Source organism: Sprattus sprattus (assembly GCF_963457725.1).
Source record: "Sprattus sprattus genome assembly, chromosome: 3".
NCBI lineage: Eukaryota > Metazoa > Chordata > Actinopteri > Clupeiformes > Clupeidae > Sprattus > Sprattus sprattus.
In genome coordinates, this window is record NC_137922.1 from 39,997,607 (window position 1) to 40,017,741 (window position 20,135).

The 20,135-nt window shown below is 48.4% G+C and overlaps 1 protein-coding gene across 1 annotated transcript in view; it reads right to left on the reverse strand.

The window, feature by feature from the left end:
- trrap (transformation/transcription domain-associated protein) overlaps positions 1-20,135 on the reverse strand; it is a gene marked incomplete at its 3' end in the record, with an annotated part of 97,301 nt that overhangs the window by 37,388 nt on the left and 39,778 nt on the right. Inside the window, 14 exon segments of the mRNA XM_080834265.1 lie at positions 263-400; positions 1,396-1,683; positions 4,247-4,366; positions 5,973-6,119; positions 6,815-6,994; positions 8,499-8,712; positions 9,180-9,301; positions 9,656-9,855; positions 12,162-12,308; positions 13,515-13,640; positions 14,184-14,397; positions 17,348-17,494; positions 19,320-19,433; positions 19,783-19,920. Coding sequence (XP_080690391.1) covers positions 263-400; positions 1,396-1,683; positions 4,247-4,366; positions 5,973-6,119; positions 6,815-6,994; positions 8,499-8,712; positions 9,180-9,301; positions 9,656-9,855; positions 12,162-12,308; positions 13,515-13,640; positions 14,184-14,397; positions 17,348-17,494; positions 19,320-19,433; positions 19,783-19,920 — 2,295 coding nt within the window.

Sequence of the window (20,135 nt, forward strand, 5' to 3'; positions counted from 1 at the left end):
TTTATTTGGAGACTCTTCCCATGGGGCACAGAGATGCCCGTCAACCGCTCGAACCAGATACAAGCAGTGACTTCTGGGAGAAGTAGTGTTTTGTGAAGGAAATGAGCCACACGCAGCTTTAAAAAGGGATTTGCTTCCTAACAGCATAAACAGATTTATGTGTGCATAGTTGTCTCTGATTGTGCAATGTGTGAAAATTAGAGTTCATGTTAGGGAGTGTGTCTGCATGCGTGTGTGTGTTTGTGTGTGTCCCAGTACTGACCTGCTCGAAAAAGCCGTGCTGCTCATAGGCGATGGCCGTGCTCGTCTCGGGAAACTTGCAGCGCTTCTGCCACAGCCCCGCCCACATGTCCTCCTCCTGCAGCAGCGAGTAGAGCTCCGCCAGCGAGTCCAGGATCTCCTGCAGGACGCACACACACACACACACACACACAGTTAACCCAAAACCAAAGGCATTTATACACACACACACCACATGCCCACAGTCCCAGATACATACACACACACACATACACACACACACACACACACACCACATGCCCACAGTCCCAGATACATACACACACACAAACAAACCCATACATGCATAAATGCACACACACACACAGGCATTTACTGAAACGTAGCCACGCACAAGCTCATAAACCAGATATCTACAGGACCCAGTCACAGAAACACACATACACACACACAGGCATCTTTCTTGAGGTGTATGACCTGCCTTTTTATATACACACACATAAACTAAGTTTATTTGAACTATCTTCCCACACCACCGTCGCTGGCACAAACAGAAGCTGAGGGAACACAGTAAAACATCGGCTGGGGGCCATTTTCATATTCTACAGACAAGCTGCTCACAGGTCACCGTGAGGAGACAGAGAAACCGGGGGAACAGACAGGGGAGGTGGAACAGAGACGTCCAGACACAGCATTCTAAAGGCTACAGGGATTCAGTGCCATATTTAGCAGGCACCATGAAACAGACGGAGATGGCAAACAAGCAGAGAGGGACTCGTGAAGACAAGAGGATGAGTTTACTAGGAGCGTGTAGGATCATGCTCTGAATGTTCAACGAGGCTGTGTCTGTCTGTCGTCTGTCTTGCACTTGGGTCTGCGTATGTGGGTTTTTTTCAGTGTGTGTGTGTGTGTGTGTGTGTGTGTGTATGCATGCTTCAATTTGTCATTGGTCTTTCATTGATGTTTGTGCATGCTTGCTTGTGTATCCATCAATAGGTGTCTAGGTGACCAGGGACCTTGGGGAGTCTCAGCCAGGACTCCCTGGATGTCTGTGTGTCTCACTGATTTAACTTTGTACCCTTCTATCCATCTCTCTGGGTGCAAGTGTGTGTGTGTGTGTGTGTGTGTGTGTGTGTGTGTGTGTGTGTTACACACCTGCTGTGGTGGCGTGATGCTCTCCTGCTCGTAGAACTCGGTGCTCTGCTTGGGCTTGATGTGTAGGCTGAGGCCCTTCTCGAAGGCCTGCGTCTCCAGCATGAGCGTGGAGCGCAGCCACAGGTTGTGCGTCTTGCCCAGGTACTTGAGCACGCACGGCCGGATGGGGATGGGCGGCACGCACTGAGACATGGCCTCCACGAAGCAGTTGAGCGCGCTGGGCTGGCAGTCGCGCTGCGCCTGGTGGCTTCCACTGCACAGGAACGGGCCGATCTCACCACTCAGTGCCTGTCGGGGTCAGGTCAAAGGTGAAAGGTCAGCTTTATATACCAATATATATATATATATACACACACACACACACACACATCTCAGCCTACACCACAGAATGGTTTGGAATCATTAAAGACCCCACAGAACCAAGACCAAGAAGAACACAACTATGGAGGATAATGACTACTGAATATTGCAAATACAGGGTGCCATTGAGTTATAGTAATATTGGTCAGTCGTTCCATCCAAAGCAGTAGCTCAGACTATCTTCTGTTGAAGTCCAAGCTAGGCTAAGTGATCAACAGCCAACTGCAACAAGCTATTCCCCCGGAGTTCAATGCTTACAGGGGGTTTGGGTCCCAGTAATGGCTCTCCTGAGGAGGACTTAAACTATTAAAATCGCGATGTTTACGCTTCCAGACAGGCAGGAGGTTTTCTCCAAAGTTTGCCGTTTGCCCGTTTCATTTTTCAGGGCCTCCATAATGCATTAAAAATGAATGCTTAACTTCATTACCCGCACAACAATAGTGTTTGTTGCGAGTCTCAATAAATGAGAACAAATTGTTTATTTTAACATTTCATTGTTAATACAATATGGTACCAGTGGAATTCATAAACAATAAACCACAATTTCATAAAGGATTTGGCCCATAGACTTTGAAAGAATGTGGACTTTCAGCAAGTTAGCCATTCTCTCACAAAAACCAGACTTTGAAGGGACTAAACACGCCACCCTCGTCGGTAAAGCTGCTTGACAACAGCTGGAGATGATGTCTTGGTCTGCTCAGCCATCCCACTGTGTCCCTACTCTCATACCAGTGCTGAAGGACAGCCATGTAAAAGAGGGGGGGAAGCTTCACTGAGGGTGGGGAGGGACACAAAAACCTGTGGGGCATTTCCACTCAGCAGCAGACAAGTCTCGCCCTCCCCGATTCAAAATTACATGTCCATTCACAGTTCACTGAGCACTGCAATAACTATTCAGTTGTTTATAACAGTGTGTTTAACATTCCATGTCTATAGGTACCAGTGCCTGCTAAAAATAAATGAGTGGTATAGTTCAACATTATTAAACCTGCTGTAGAGACATGGTTTAAGTTGGTCCACTGGACAGACACCGGAACCTCGTTAATGACTTGTCTGTACAAACAGTCCACAGTGGTGGAAAGATTGGGGGGGCTGGGGGGTGTTCATCATGATCTGATGGTACAGCGGGTCTAAGGACAATTGGTGCGGCTGCTGTGTGAAAGCGTGTCTGAACATGTCCTGCATGAAAATGAGAGGCTCAATTTGGCATAACCTCCAAACTAAATCTCTTCACCCGCAAACATGACACAAGGACTAGGGCCGTGAAATCTCCAAATGAACAGAACCATCAATTATTAATATTTGGTGGCATATTCATTAGATTCAATGTCTAGCCTCTTTCTGACCCTCACCCTGTTGCCACAGTTACAAACGATCTAAATAAACATAAAAATAACTAAATTGGCACTGCAGAAAAAGTATTAAATTAGAAAAAAAATCAACACGCCACTTAGAAGCCGATCTCTGCGACCGGAACGTGTTTTAAAGAATTTATGCACCCATCTCTTCAAATCAGGCATCTTAAACAGGCCTCTTAATACATGCGACATCTGGTCCATTAAACTTCCTCCCGACTTTGCATAAATGAAGGAGATTTCTCCTCATTACGCAGCCTGTTGAGCCTAGAGAGTGGGGCGCGGAGTGCAAGCGGCCGACTGCACACGTGTGTGTGCGTGTGTGTGTGTGTGTGTGTGTGTGTGTGTGTGTGTGGTGGGGAGGAGGGGTGGAGAGGTCGTGCAGCCAGCCCCCTCGGGAGGTGCTGAGACTGCAGCAGAGTGGAGGACGAGGAGACGGTGGCCTCTGCGGCTAAAAGCTGGCTGTGGTGGTAAGGGGGGGAGGCGGACTGAACGGTGCCCTCTGACCGCTGTCGGGGCTCGGGGTGCGTGGGTGTGATGCCAGGGGGGCCAGAGGGGCCACACTGGGACGACAGCTCGGTACGAGATAGAGCGACCTCTGCGCAAGACCTGCATATTTCTACAGCTCATTTGTCAGCGCGTATAGACTGGAAATGTAGACAGCACATTCAGTTTCTCTTCCAAGAGCCACATGCAAATGAGAACAAAATGGAAATAAATAGCAACACACACACACAAAGCTTTTACCATGAAAAATGACCACCAGAAATAGAATGAAAACCTCATGGAAACATCTGAGCATTTACATTATAATATTTGCAATTCATTTCCCCCCAAAAGTTGCATATTTTGCAGTCCTCTACCCAGTTGATTAATGAGGCCCTGAGTAAGAAGGCATGCTGAGTGGGGTGAAGGTTTTTTTGTTTATATGTGGTATGTTTGTGTTGAATGTGTGTGTGTTTGTGTGGTGCATGAGAGTGTGTGTGTGTGTGTGTGTGTGTGTGCAGATGTTTGGAATGTTTAAAATCATCTCTATATCTTCTGAAAGTGTGTAAACCTGTTGTTAAAAGTGCAAATCTACACTTTTCTGTATGTTCCTGAGTGCGTGTGTGCCTTATCCTCTAAAAAACACTCACGTGTTGCTGGCGGTCAGACAGGATCTTCCAGAGGCGTGGGAACAGCTGCACCCAGCTCCTCTCGGCCAGCGGCGTGGCGATGTGACACAGCTGCACCAGCGCGTTGAGCAGCGCCCCCGTCTGCCAATAAAAAAAAACGCTTAGCCGCAGTCCACCAATCAAACACACTTTTTAAACCTAGATTCCAGCCCACCCATCTCTCCCACTCCTGCCAGCCCTAGCTAATTCCAACGGATCGACCAACGGGGAGTGCAGCACGACAAAAAGAGGTGTAAGTGCCTCTAATCAGTATGGGGAGACTGCGTTAAAGGCAGCGCAGCCTTAATAGGCCGCATCAGCCGGGCTAAATTGCGAGGTTCCGCATGCCTGCTCAACAAACAAGTGCTGGCAAAGGTGTGTTCATAATGGATCACGTAATGGGATACACACTTGGGGCCAAATTGTAGTCAGAGAAAACTGAGCACTCAAAAGTTAGGAATGCGGTGGAAAAAGCACACACACACACACACACACACACACACACACACACACACACACACACACACACACACACACACACACACACACACACACACACACACACACACACACACACACACACCACACGGATGGAAGGCCAGAGAACATTCCTTCACGTTAACCAGATACAGGGTTTATGAAGAGGTACACTGATCCATTGTCAGACATCTCCAAACCTTTGAGTTTTAAATCATGGGAAATGAATGGCCAAAATCTGGTCCTGGAACAGCATCTCCTTTGATTGGGAAGATGGATGCCGACATCTAGAGAAACTAACACAGCTCCTAGGTAAGGTCATGTATGGCAAATTTGTGTCCAGTGCACTATAAGCAATGACCTTTTTGGGAAGTCAGCCTCCCCTTGTCCTTTTCGTAACCTTTATCATAACAAGCTGAGGGGCCTCACTGATCCTGGGTCAGATCAATCAAACATGAGCAGATCCTGGTCAGCTGGGGAGGGTTCTGGTGGTCAGGAGGTGACGAGGTGAGGTCTTCCGACAGTTTTTGCCTCTGGGTGCTGGTCTCAGGTCAGGGTGGGGGGAGTGGAGGTTGTGCGCTGAGCACTTCATTTATCCAACGGTGTGAATATCAAACAGGCTAGCCATTAAACTCTAATCAAAGCCGAGTTTGACCTCTAAAAGCACAGGGCGCCGCTCGGATCAAAAGCACTCTAATGGGAGAACATTCCGGAGAACGACCCCAGGAGAGGAGAGAAGAGCGAGAGATGGAGGGCTGAGCCAAGAAAATGATTGGCACGAATGGATACCTCTTTTCCCCCTGCTATAGATCTGAGTAGTATTCATATCCAGTAGTTAACAGCACAACTAGCGTAGACATATCTGTCTCTACTCTACTCCTGTTTTCTGCTAATTTAAGCCAGAGCTGGATAGGTAAAGATCAAGCATTATGCCTCAGTAGCCTCTCCACTCGTGCACGGTCTGGCCCGTCTTTAATGCATTTTGCGGAGCTAGAGACGTGTGAAGGTGACTCAGTGTGGGGAGCCACCGCTGTGCTGAGCTGAGCAGTGCTGTGAGGCTGGGTCAGTCCCTGGTCCCTTACCCTGTGGGAGGTGCGCTTTAGTCGAAGAGTGAGTCATACACCCGGAGAAGGAGGTTAAGCTGGATGGAGGGAAAGTGTGTGTGTGTGTGTGTGTGTGTGTGTGTGTGTGTGTGTGTGTGTGTGTGTGGCAGGGGGGCTCGGTGACTCACCTTGACTTCCCGAAGAGAGTCCAGGAACTTGTCGTGGCGGTTGGTGAGCATGTGCAGCTGGTTGCCGGCGTCGCGGTCCGCCTGCTCCTTGGTCTTGGTCAGACTGGTCTGGTCGCCCGGTGCCAGCTCGATGTCTATCTCCACGTCCTGCGCGACAGACACAGAGTGGAGGCAGCGTTGAAAAAAAAACACAAACCATCACTAAATTCATGCTAGTGCTAACAATGCCCAATACAATGAGGTTAAGGATTTACTAATGGACATCCTCAACAAAGTTTTAGTTCTTAAAAGTGTTTTTAACCCCTTGCTGCTCAGGTTGATAAATGAAGGACAAGCTGGGAAGAATCATCAGGTTGAATAAACAGGGAATGAAATGAATGTAAATACAGCTTCATGAACCGTACATCCAGTCCACACAGGCACAACTACTACCCACTCGCTAATGCTACTGTTCCACCAAACCGACAAACTATTTTTTTTGTGCTACGTGCCCTTAATGCAGTTATTCCTCACTAGCTAATTTTATTTTTAAATAATTCAATTTAGTTTTTATCATTAATTAAGGCATAAATACAGCAGATACATTCTGTTCATGTTTATGAATGCAGTAATATTGCTGCTGATTCTGTGATGCACTAATGAGGGAGCAAGGAGAAAAACAAAAGTAGCCATTTCACCAAATTAAATGGTGTAGATGAAGTGACATTTCGCTTTTCTTCAGTGTGTGAGTGTGAGAGTGTGTGTGTGTGTGTGTGTGTGTGTGTGTGTGTGTGTGTGTGTGTGTGTGTGTGTGTGTGTGTGTGTCTTCCTTCAAGCAAACCCTGCGAGGCTCTCCTGCTCACCTCCTCCTTGGTCTCGCTGTTGTCACGTTCTCGCGGCTCCTGCTTGATGTGCGTGGCCATGGCGAAGGCGGCGCGGTCGTGGCTGTCAGCCAGGTTGATGACGTTGGTGATGGAGGGCAGCATGGAGCCTTGGCAGCTGGTGCCGATCACAGTGTTCTTCTCACACACCGCCAGCAGCAGCTACACACACGCACACACACAGAGAGAGAAAGAGAGAGAGAACAGGTCAAAGAGGAAGGGCACAGTTGAACAATTCCCATCAACACCAAGCAACCAGCACACCTGCCCTCCATAGGCTACCTAGGCAACATGACGAGTAAAAAATGATCTAAGATATTTCAGTATGTGTGTGTGTGCGAATGTGTGTAACGCTCAAGTGTGTGTGACTGTGTTTGTGTCATGTATCCTAGAAGCCAAAGAGAGCTGGGATGACTTAGTCCTAATTAAAGTGTACTAAGTAATGGACACGCGCTGCTAAACGACAGGAGACAGCGGCCTCAGGCCAAGACCTGCCAGTGTGAAGAGAGGCGAGGAGATGAGAGGAGACGAGGAGAGGAGAGGAGAGGAGGAGAGAGAGCCGCCGGCCGGCCGACGCTTCATCACGCCGCCACGATGAATCAGCAAACAGCGGCTCTGCTCTCCTCCCGTCTCGTCTCCTCGCCCGCATGGAGCGGCGCCATTAATAATTCAGTCGGGCGCAGGCGGCATTGATTGTGGCACCGGCAAGCGTGGGTGCGATTTTTCTTACAAGTGGCCACAGGACTACCCCACCACCACCACCACCCCTCAACGCACAACCCCCACCCCCCCAAAAACAACAGGGAGGAGCAGAAGACACTGTGAATTACTGTTCAGTCACAGCGCACCCACAAAAGGACTGAGAAGAGGAGGAGCAGGAGGGAGAGAGAGTGAGGGAGAGGGGAGAGAGGAGAATGGAGGGAGAGAAATGAACAGGGGGAGAGATGAAAGACGGGGGCGGGTTGGGTAACGGCTGTTTCATCCTCGTCAACAAAAGTGCGCACTCAACGCTTTGGAACAAAGGCAAATTGGGCCCGAGAAGAAGTGAGAGAAGGGGACAAAAAAAAAAGAAACAAAAAGTGAGCCTCAGCTTTGCGGCAAATATACAGTTTCACAGCAGGAGATTCCAGTAAGTCACAGCATGTTGGCAATTGCAGACCACTTCTCAGGAGAAAGAAGCCTTAATTCGGCAGCTATACTGCGCCATTTGCACACAATGAAAAAAAAACTTTAGCGTTTAAATGCAAACAATTACAAAAAGGCGGAAAAAAAGGTGGTGAAATCTCACAAAATTGGTTTCATTCAAATGTTTTTCAAAACAGGTATACAGGATAGGACATCTCATTGTCAAAAGTGCTGTTGCATTTGAGAGCTCCTGCTATCAAAAGATTCTGCATCAGTGGAGAATAATAGTGCTTCATTGTTCTACAAGGGCACAAATTTAAGTCATACACACCAATAACCGTTATCAAAACTGTCCACCGAGATATACCACCTTTCCATATTTCTGTTTTTTTACAGTACCTTACTGTTCAGTTTCATGTCTAGTATTTCCACATACCCTATTTAAGGTCATAACCTTCATGGAACTGGTAAGTGGCACTATAATCATACGGCAGCACACTGCCTCTCTGTATCCGTGTGTGTCCCAAGGCGGCTGGCTCACCTCAGTGCACTGTTTGATCCAGAAGTGGCTGCCCATGGCCTCCCAGTTCTGAGAACAGCAGATGTAGAGGAGCCTCTCGTAAACGCGGCGCTTCATGGACGTGTCGAACACCTCGAAGAACTTGGCGCGGATGAGGGGCTGCGTGCAGCGCATGCCGGACAGGAAGGCAGGCTCCAGCTTCGACGTGATGTCACTTCCCGACAGACTTTCATCCCTACAGAAGACCCATGCGATTTCGTAAAAAAAAAGCAACTTCCCAGAGTCAGGCAGCAACCTGCTTCCGAAGTTTGCAATAAGACACGTCACAACCAAAGGCCACTAATGATTTCCTACTCTAATGTGGTGGCAATGGCAGACTCGGACAGGAGCCAGGGGCACAGCCAGGTCAGGAGGGGCGGGGGGCACAGATGTGAGTCTGATAAGGAGGCGTAGGTGGGCCGTCTGGGTCGCGCCACACCTCGCTGGGGACCCGATGGCCCTCGCCTTCGTCATTTTCCGCTTAGCTGCCCCAGGTGCCACCTGCTGCTCACCTGTGCCACCGCAACCTGTCGCAAAGCCGGCAGGGCCAGAGAAGTGAACTGGGTGTGCCGCGCTGCTACAGTTGCCATGGTGACAGCTGGCAGCCTCCCGGCCGGCGTGGCAATGACGCTGGACCGGGGCGTGATTAATCTGTGTAATTACCTGTAGACGTAATTAACGAGGTCCAGGAACTGGGCGTTCAATTCAAGGTCGTCGGGAAAACGCTTCTCGATGTAGGTCATCATCTTCACCAGCAGGATGGACTTCTCCCTCAGATTCGGCATCTGGGGGGAGAGAGAGAAAGAGAAGAGAGAGAAAGAGAGAGAGAGAGAGAGAGACAGAGAGATGATCTATTTATCGTTCATCTATCTTGGAGGGAGCCAGTGTCAGACGAGCATCTCTGATCTCGCTCTCTTTGTCCTGTACTGATTACATCCCACGAGATGCCGCTAAGCCCTCTCCGTAATGTATACACAGACCTGCTTACACAGCATTTGCACAACAATGTGATGAACCGTTGTACCATTTACTTTCCATCGGACTATGTGGTTTGTGAAATGTTTGTGTAAGTCTGATTTGTTATAATTCATAACAGCCTTTACACACTTTGGGAGAATAAGACAGTTGGGTGGCACTACCTGGTTTGCAGCCATGGGAGAATTGTTCTTCACCCACTCCTCCACGATCTTCACCACGGAGCGCAGGATCTTGGGGTCGGGAGACTTCTCGATGAGGGAGGTAAGGATGACCTGGATGAAGTTCTTCCTCATCTCCATGCTCATGACGGAGAGGCGTGTCTTCACCAGGTCCAGGCTCAGCATCACCAGCTCGTTAGTCACTGAAGGAAGGAGGGAGGGGAGGGCATCCGTTAAAGAAAAGGCACACTTGAGAACTACTTTTGTTGAGTAAAGTGCTGGACAAAGACACAAACATAAGAAACCAGCAGGGAGAGAAAAAAAAAAACAGACAACGTCTAAATACACCATTTAAGAAGCACACCTCGCCTGAAAACTTCAGTGCAGTGCACAATTAAAAAAATTAAACAATTCCAAAAAGTGCAGTGTAAAAGAAAATAAATCAAACTAGAAAAGAATTCAGAAAACAAATAATAAATTCAAATACATCGTAAACTGCAATCCAGGGAAAGGGGTGCAACAGAGGAAGCCATTAAGATGCAGAAGCAAACTTTCAGACAATCTAAGCAACAACTGTTAGAAAACCCCCAAGAGCCCCCAAACTCCCAAGACTGCTGCTGGTGTCGCCAGCGCCAAACAAACCCGAGTCTGGAACAGACAAACTGAAACGTCTCAACCCCAAACACTCCAGCATTCTTGTTTTTTGGAAGGGAAGAGACAGCGTCTCTCGGGGGTTTGGATGCAGGACCTTGGCGAACATCTTCCGGCGCAGTCTGGTTTGCACACACTGTGGGCATCATTACCCACCCAGGGGCAGCCAAGAGCACCGGCCACAGCTGGACAGCTGCAGCTGGAGTCAGGACGAATGATGAGAGAGAGAGAGAGGCCCGCCGAGGGTCCCTAAACTCTAAACTGAGAGCCGTGAAGCTAGCCGTCATTAAACAACCGCACGTCAGAGACTGCAGATCCGGCTGAAGCAGCTGGTATGGAAGGGTAGCGGGGCTCTGAGACTTGGAGGCCGCTGATGGGCCGCTGAGGGCTCCCTCCGCCCCGCTTCTGGGGCACGCTGGCAGCCATCTCCTCTGGGCAGGCCATGTTTGGGTAATGGGGATATCAAAAGGGCCGGTTCCAGACGGATGAACCGTGCGTAAGCTGTAATACAGGATCCCGACACCTCGGAAAAAAAGATTTGCTATTTAAAGATGGCGGGGGAGGGGGGAGCAGAAATAAGGGGATTGGAGTTTTAGCATGAAAAACTCCTCTGGAAGAGAAAGAGAAATGTCAGGGTTATGAATTTGCACAAGCCTCCAATATTTTTTTTACGGATGGTTATACCAGGGCGTAGAGGGCCGGGGAGGGGGGGCATGGAAAGAAAAAGAAAAGGAGAGAGAGGAAGGGGGAAAAACAGAGAGTGAGGTGATCAATTCTCACCGTGAGCTGCTTGGGCTGGGCGCCACGTGGAGCTGACTCATACTGAGCGTGTGCAAAGAGAGAGATAGAGAGAGAGAGAGAGGGAGAAAAAGAGGGAAGAGGGAGAGAGGGTCACAGTGACATTGCGGCCACTTTGCACACAGGGACCCAGCCCAACTTGACACCGACCGCACCACAACCGTTAGCGCCTGGCCCAGGTCAAGTCATTAGGGCGACGTGCTGATGGCTGCACAGACGCAGACAGTACATGAGCTGAGGTCCTGGTGGCTGCACTGTCCTGGGTGCCTTTAGCAGAAGACTTGGGGGCCACACCTCTGAGAAGACCGTGCAGCGAAACCTCAGTGAAGGCAGGTTGATGTGTGTGGTCGTTGCAACACCCAGTGGTCAAACCAGGACACCACAAGCTGCAGGGCACCACCTTCCCAACCCCCCACCGTCGCTACCAGCTCCAGAAGCCTTTGCGCTCCCTGTCTTCCACCCTGGGCCAGGTGGTGACACAGAATGCCAAAAGGGAGTAAACGGAGAAGTGGTGCACTCCCTGTGAAGGGGCCCCCCAATATCCATCCCCATCTCTCCAAACCCCTCCTTTCTTTCAACAGCCTTTTAAAATGTTGGATGGTTTTCTTTTTTTTTTGTCCCCCGAGAGGGAGGGCGAGGAGGTTATTATGTGGAGGAGGAGACGCCGAGATGTTGGCGAGATAAGGGGCAGAGGCGAGAGGGAGATGAACACATCTCTTTGCGACCGGTGTGGCAGGCACACTTCGCTGGGAGAAGAGGCCAAGATGGGAACTCGCAGAAAAGATACCAGATGAGATAAACATAAAAGATAGAAGTTTGTCAGATAAAAGATACAAGTGTGCTCTACTTAAGGGCTCAGTGGACACCATGGACAACCAAAGGCAGAAATCACTATTCTCTCACGGCCTCCAATAAAGGCAGCCTCTGTTCAACAGCATTTACTTAGTAAGATCATGTGTGAGTAGCGTGGGTGTGTTTATATATATATATATATATATATATATATAGTGTGTGTGTGTTTATATATAGTGCATCTGTATGAGACAGAGGGACGTGTCACCTGCGCTGGTCTCGGTGGCCCCGGGAGTGGTCTGGGGGCTGAGGTGCTCGCGCACCATCTTCTGCAGCGAGCGCATGAAGACGGAGATGAGCCGGTCGATGTAGCTGGAGTTATAGCTGCAGGCTGACTTCAGGATCATCAGCGTCCCTGGAGACCACACGGAAGAGAACAGGACACGCATTAATCTCTCATGGATAGAACAGCACTGGGGCCCTATTCTCTTAAAAAACATACTTATTCCATTGCAAGGGAGACAAGGAGGCAGCGAACTAAACTTGGAACAGAAATTCAAAGGAGAAGAGAAAAAAAAAGGAGACATCTTTGCCATATTGAAGTGGGACACAGAAGAAAAGGCTGTAACTAAACCTGAAGAGCAATGCTTGAGGGGATAGGGCAAAGGGTATAAAAAAAAAACCACATCCCCTCTACAGAGGCAGGATGAGGGACTATGAGGGAGCTGAACAAGGGGTCCTCGGTCCTCTGAGAGCGCCTTAAGTGGAGGAACACAATGAGGCGACACTGAGCGAGGGGGCGGGGTGTGGGGTGGGGGGTGTATCCACATCCGTGCCTCCGGCTGCCCACTCCGCCCCATTCTCCGCTGATGACTTTGGAGGCGGCCTCGGCTTTTTGTCACGGTCGTTGTATTACAAGGACGTTTTATTCGGCGGGAGGGGAATTTAACCGAGTTAGCAAACGAGGGAGGGAGGAAACGACTGCCAGACAAGGAGGAAAACGGAGTAATGCCTTTCTTTAGGGACATGACTCGGGGGAGGGGAGGGGACGGGGGAGGCGGGGAGAGAGACGGGGAGACAAATGTAAAAAGTCACCCTCGGTGAGACGCATACATCATCGCGGTAAGGCGTGTAACTTGAGCTTTCCGCCAGGGATGCATCACGCCGCTTTTATTGACCAGCAGAGCCATTTTGGGGACGATATCAAATGTATGCGGATTTAGATTGTTACCCAATAGCTTTTTATCACCTTTTTATTCTCCCCCCCCTAGCCCCAACCCCCACCTCGCTTCAAAGAAGAAGAAAAAATCCACCACTTTCACGCAGGCTGAACAATCCTTTCCAGCTTAAAACAGCCGTGCATTTTTAAAAGCTTTTTGAAGGGCTTTAAAAGCTAGCTCGCTGAAGAGAAAAACAAATCTTTTCAAATTAGAAATCAATCTTCCTTTCACTTTCCATAAAACAAGCCACATTAGGGACTAAAGTTCAGCCGTTATGACATTCTTTACGGAGGTGGGGGGCGGTGGAGGTTGGTTGCGGGTTGCTGAGGCAAGAAGGCTGATGGGGAAATAAAAAGGTTACATGCGCCCATTCGTCTCCATGGCTGACAGACGGGGCTTACCGAAGAGCTGCGTGGGGTTGGCGCTGGTGGCCTTCTCGTAGTTGGTGAGGCCCTCGTAGATGACCTTGCCCACAGCGGCGTACAGACACTCCAGCTCCTCGTGCTTGGAAGCCACGTTGGAGGTGCCTAGGAGGGAAAAGAAAAGCGTGCGCAGACACAGACACACACACACGAGAGTGAGTAGGGAATACCATGCCTAAATGTGCTTAAGACAGCCTCAATCCATTGTATCAGGTATGATAACTTGTATCAGAAAAACACTTCATGCAGTCGGTCTTCTTTCATCAGTAGTTACACTTAATTTGGATAAACCCCTATAGATGCGCAGATTATGAACAAACTATTTTTTTTAAAACTGTTAACTACAGTTAAGGTTAGGGGTTGGTAAAGGTGAACCAGTAGAAAGACTGAAGGTGAATTTCAACTGATAATCTCTGAAGTTGGACTATCCTAATCATGTTAAGTCTCTGAAGGCGGACTATCCAAATAAAGTTGAATCCTTTCAGTAAAAGCACAATGTTAAAAATAATACATTGAAAGACACTGTACTTCTAAATTGCTGGATCGCTTCAAAAGGGCAGTCAAGAAAGTCTCTTCTTATTTCAAACACACACACGCATACACACACACAGACACACACACACAATCTCTTCCTGTTGTGGGACTCACTGGGCTCTGTGGGGAAGATGCTCATGAGCCTTGAGAGCAGTGAGTGGACGGCGCGCAGCACTTTGGTGTTGCTGCAGGTCATGCAGGCGGCGATACCCCGCTGCAGGGGCTTGAAGTGGGACAGCACGCCCGCCGGCTGCAGCACTGTCAGCAGGAAGCAGAGGATCTCCAGCCCCGTGCAGATGTTGGAGAAGTTGGCCTGAGCCGGCTGCTCCTGCAGGACAGGACGAGCGGACGCAGGGAAAGGGTTAAAGCACATAGGGTAAAAGCAAATCAAATGTAATTTACCTAAATGTGACGGGACTGTCATATAGCATAGTAATTGGCATTGAAACTGTGCATTTAGCAAACATTTGTTGTGTGTTGACAAACCTGTATGTATCACACATAAATAACTTAACAGCAAGACAGACAAGGATAAAAAATGTTTTCCAGAATGTGTCTATCATAGTATTCTGCATCCTTTCCACTACATGCACTTGAAAGAGGGAGTTTCTCTACAGATAATTACTTTAAAATATTTCCTTTGAAATTTCCTTTGAGTTTTGATGAGGTTTCCAGTGGATAATTTGTCTATTTTGTTGACATGTCGGTTAATGAGAAATGTGTTTCCTTTCCGACATAGCCACAACAGTCCAAATACAGTCACGACTTTGAAAATCCACAGAAAACAGTGGAGGAGGGTGGAGCAGCCATCTTGGCCCTCAGAGGGTGTCTATCAGCTCATCTCAGGACACAGACCCCTAACCAGAGCTTATCCACTGATCGCTAACACCTCCGCACAGCAACACGATAAGGTGCCGATCGGGTGATTTTGGGGCAGTGTCACTTTGCGGATGAGATAAGTTGAGGGGGGAGCGGGTAGTGCAGTCTCTCTGTCTGGGCCTAAGAGCTACCCCTGCTGTTTGTGAGACAGGTCCTCAATTCCACAGCCCAATAAAGCTCAAAAAAAGAGGGGGACAGACGTCCAGACAGACTTGTAAAGGCCAATATACACCAACAGACGCATAAAGAATAAGACAGAAAGAACAGACTGTAAAAGAGAGCAGAGGAGAGAAATAGTGGAGGAGGGAGAGAAATGGAGAACGGGGGGGGGGCAGAGAGTGAGAGGGAGAAAATCATGAATCTGAGAAAGCTGCCTGCTGAGGCTGATAACCTTGTCTGGCCGTGGCCGGAGCGAATCTGGGCTCTCACGGAATACTGCTAATGAGCTGATGCCTAATCCCACGTCCATCAAAATACACTGTGCAGCCACTGCCAACTTGCAGCAGCATTACAATTCAAATGGCAGGATTGGAAAGCGGAGAGTGTATGTGTGAGTGTGTGTGTGTGTGTGAGTTTGGCTAATTAAAATGCTATTAATGCACTTTATTATTTAATTGCTACTTCTAATTTAAAACGCCGCCATCAATTTTGCTATGTTCCTCTTGACTGTCCATAAATGTATCGTCAGTCGGAGTGAACGGCGGGGCTTAATTCGCTTAATCCTGACTGACCCCAGCCTGTGCATCAGCGGCGTATGTTTAAGAGCACTTCATTAGGCCGGATGGAAAGGGGACGCTTTTAGTGGAGGAGTGAACAATGGATGGATCACGGCCCTGAACAGAGAAGCAGACGACAGCAGCGGCTGTGGGGGTGGGGGTGGGAGTAGGGATAGGGACGATGGAAGGGAGGATGAAGAGTGTGAAAAAAATGAGAGGGAGAGAGAGAGAGAGAGAGAGAGAGACAGCCGAAGGCCGAGCGTGTCAGTTTGCGATTAAGAGGCGTGGGAGATGAGGCGTGCCGAGGGCGTTTAGCACCTACTGGAGTGGTGGGGGTGTGTGTGGGTGGGTGGGGGGCTTTTCAATCAGGCACTAAATCGGGTAACTCCCCCACCCCCAATGCTACAAGCAGAAATCTTAAACCCCCACATCCACTGCAACGTGTGTGTGTGTGTGTGTGTGTGTGTGTGCGTGCGTATGTGTGTCTCCACGATGTCTTTTTTTCTCTGCCTTGGGCACGTGTGTGTGTCTTGAGGGACAGGTGGCCAGTCTGCTGCTGCAGGTATTACTAACACAGCCAAGATGACATCCAGAAAAAGCCCAACCTTATAAGACAGAGACAGAGACAGAGTGAGTGGGCAAGACGGGGAGAAAGAGAGAGATAGAGATAGAGAGACTAAGGAAGAGGGCAAGAAAAAAAGAAATAAAGAAAGAAAGAAAGAAAGAAAGAAAGAAAGAAGCCAGGGAGGGAAGAGTGAGAAAGAGGATATCGATTCTGCTAGAATCAAGACGGCCTTTTTGAGTGGCGAAGGGGAAAATATGAAGAGGGATTGCAAAATGACTGCACGAAAATGTGGGCCAGCCAACTATGGGGAAAAAAAAGGATGAAAACAGGAGAGAAAACATCCAGAAAACTTCTAAAACTTTGCAGGAAAAAAAGAAACACACACACACACATTTTCCCAGGCTGGTGCCAGAGTTCAGCTGGAGACTCAGCGTAGCAACATGAGTAATTACTCCAGAGCTAATGAAACTAGCCTGTGAAGCTCAGCCCGGTACCAGGATGCTTAAAGACACCCCGCACACAATTAACCTACCACTACCTCCCAAATACAATCCCTTCCCCAGAAGAAGCTACATGGACGGGAAGAGACAGAGGTACACAATTAACCCAGGAAGTGGAATAACAACTTGAAGAACCGAGTCAAACTTCTGGCTTCACGTCTCCACGATGACTTATTTTTTCTCTGCCTTGTTGTTCCAGCACACACACCCGCACGTGCCACCAGATGCGTGCTTAAGTGAGATGAGAGGGTGGGATAACTTTTCCATCAGTGCTTTGCCTTGGCTTCCTGTTAATGAGGTGCCTATGGAGCTGCTAGCAAATTAGCATATTCCACACTGCTGAGGTCGGCTAAAGCTGCAGGCAGCTAATGGAGGAGAAGTAGCAGTTGGCTAACTTTATGTTCATCACAGAACGCAATGAGATACTTCAATCCCTCACGGACTGAGATAAGTATGGTGCGGCCATTCAAAAAACCTTCAACTGAATCGTTGGTTTAAATAACTGTTCTGAAGGTCATGCTGCTACTTACTTACTAAATAAACTAAAAGAGGACAGACAACGGGATGTGATGTGATATATGGGGGGGGGGGGGGGGGGTGTTGGGGGGTAAAACATACCACAGTCATGAGGAGCTTGTCGAACCACTGCAGCTTGAGCTCAGCGCGCGGCCACATGTCTGGACGCAGAGCAGTCTTCATCAGGCTCACACAGCGGCGCGAGAGTAGCTCACCGGGGGAACCCTGCACGTTCGCACTGTCGTTCACCTGTGGGGGACATCACATACACACAAAGAAGCACACACAGACACACACACAAAAAAGCGCACACAGACACACAGATGCCAGCAGTGTTTAGTTTCAGTTACTTGTGGATATGGCCAGGCTATTCTGTTGTGATGGTTTTTGCCATAGACACAGACAGCTTTGACAGATTAAGGTCTGCTTTCCCAGACAGCGGTCCAAAATCGGGGGCTAGAAGCACACTCTGCTGTCTGAGTGGAAGCAGTCCAAAACTCGGCAACAAAAAAAACAATAACACGGGCCAGCTCTGGACTAGACGGTTCTGGGTCCAAAATACTCAGCATTCAGAGTCACAACCCACAACCCGCGCTAGAAAATAAACAGAAAAACAAAGCAAAACCACACCATAGGGTTTGCAGTGGTAAGTCAGCCGTACAGACCTGCCCAGGACAGGGAGTTTAGTGCTGGGCCATTCTGGCCAAACCATGTATGTCGGTTCCCACAGTTAGGGAGCGGTAAGTTATAATTACAAAAAGCCCAGGATGGTTGTTACCATGCGGGAAAAGTCACAAGTGTGTGTGTGTGTGTGTGTGTGTGTGTGTGTGTGTGTGTGTGTGTGTGTGTGTGTGTGTGTGTGTGTGTGTGTGTGTGTGTGTGTGTGTATATATGTGCGTATATGCAGGGGTTAAATTGGGATTTTCTATGTGGGGGGGCTCTGATCCAGAGGGGCAAATTTCACAAATCTTTTGTGGATTATGCAGTAAATAAGTTGCCAAATTAAACAAAAAACACATCACCGTTAAAGTTGTATTAGTATTGATTGATTCACATCCATATGAATGGATGACATGACAAACAAGTGGTGGGAAATGGAAAGTATTTGTTAGTAGGTTACTTTTCTCTAATCACATTTTTTTTTATTTAAAAAAAATATTCACAGGGTCAATGCTAAAATACACTACTCACCCAAAAGCCCGATATCCCTAACTTTTTGTGAGTAGTGTATGTTTAAGGACCAATGCATAGCCAGGAGGAAGATTCAGATGATGAGCAACCATCCACAAGCAGTGAAGCAAGCAGCCAACAACTCCAGCATTTTTTATATGTTGCTTAATATGTACTCTGTAGATTTTGAGTGTGTTTGATGAGGTCACATTAAGAGCTGATTCATAGATACAAATACGTTTGAAATTCATCCAGCTAGGAATGAGAAATGTGATTCGGAGATCGCATAGACTAATTGCTAAATCATTTAGAATTAGCAGCATTGTTCTTTTTAACTAGCGCTTGCGAGTTGACACAGCAGGCTATTCCTGCATGTCTAAGGTTAATAATCCTGCTTAATGAAAATGCAAGCCCATATTTAATGATATTAGCCTATTGGTGATGATCGACCTCTTTCCAAATACCGTGCCCCTTTAATTTTGTTTCTCTTACCTCGCCATTCACCTGTCTACTTCGATATGTCTGATGATGACCTATTGACGTTGTGTGTCTGATCGCGAAGGAGGAGCTGCTGCGCAAGTTTCGTGCGCGATATGCCTACTTCTCAAACTTGCTCCAGATGTCTAGGCCAGCCTTTCCCTACCATTATTTAGATTTGTGTTTTAAAACAACATAGATTTGGCAATGCAATAGCAATGGAAAAGTTGTAAATGAGTAGGACAACATTGCTCGTGAATGGACTAGGCAGACTGCCAAAATCGGCTGGAGCTGCTGAGCAGATCTGCTTTGCAGGCAGCTTATGTGTCGGGGCTCCGCCCCGGACAGCCCCGGCCCAATTTAACCACTGCGTATATGTGTGTGTGGGAGGGGGGGTCGGGTCAGGGGGGTTGCATGCTGGGGTTACCTGGCAAGCAATGCGGATGAGGAAGTTGACGACTGTGTCCGTGTGCTGCTTGTCCACGGGCTTGGTGAGGAGAGTCTCAGCACCGGGCACGGATGTGCTGCGGCCGAAGACTCCCTGTAGATGGAGACGAAGGCGAAGACAGAGACATGCGGTCAGACGGGTACATTACACAAACATATGAAATAAACGAATATACACATTTCTACTGGCAGAGACTGATAAAGGGAGATATTTTGTCATGCAGACACACTACTGTACTGGATCATGCAGTTGCAGAGTGACTCACTATATAAACAACCATTTATGCCATAGCAAGATACATCCTGAATACATATGAACCAGCACTGCAAAGCATGGCATTTCAATGAGGCCAACTCGGTTCAGTGGAGACTGGGTTACTGCAGACGTTTTCGGTGATACATGTGACTAAGGAAGGACACTCCAAAGCACATTGTGGACGTACCGCACCAACAGCAGCGCCGGTGGCTGTACGGAAGCGTTTGACGTCCTGCCCGGCGTCCAGGGACGCAGCCCTCTTTACACCACTTCCTCCTGGAGTGGCGGTGTCACCAGTGGTCACCGCATCAGCCTCCGCTTCTGGCTGTAAACATACACACAGACACAGACACAAACACAGACACAGACACACACACACAGACACAGACACAGACACAGACACAGACACACAGTTAATATCAGAACGTTATCATCGGCGTAGAACACATTGTGTCTTTTGGTCAGACAATTACATTGGAATGGTTGGTAGTATCATCTGAAGAGAAGGACCCCCCAAAATAGACTAAAATGATTCCAAAA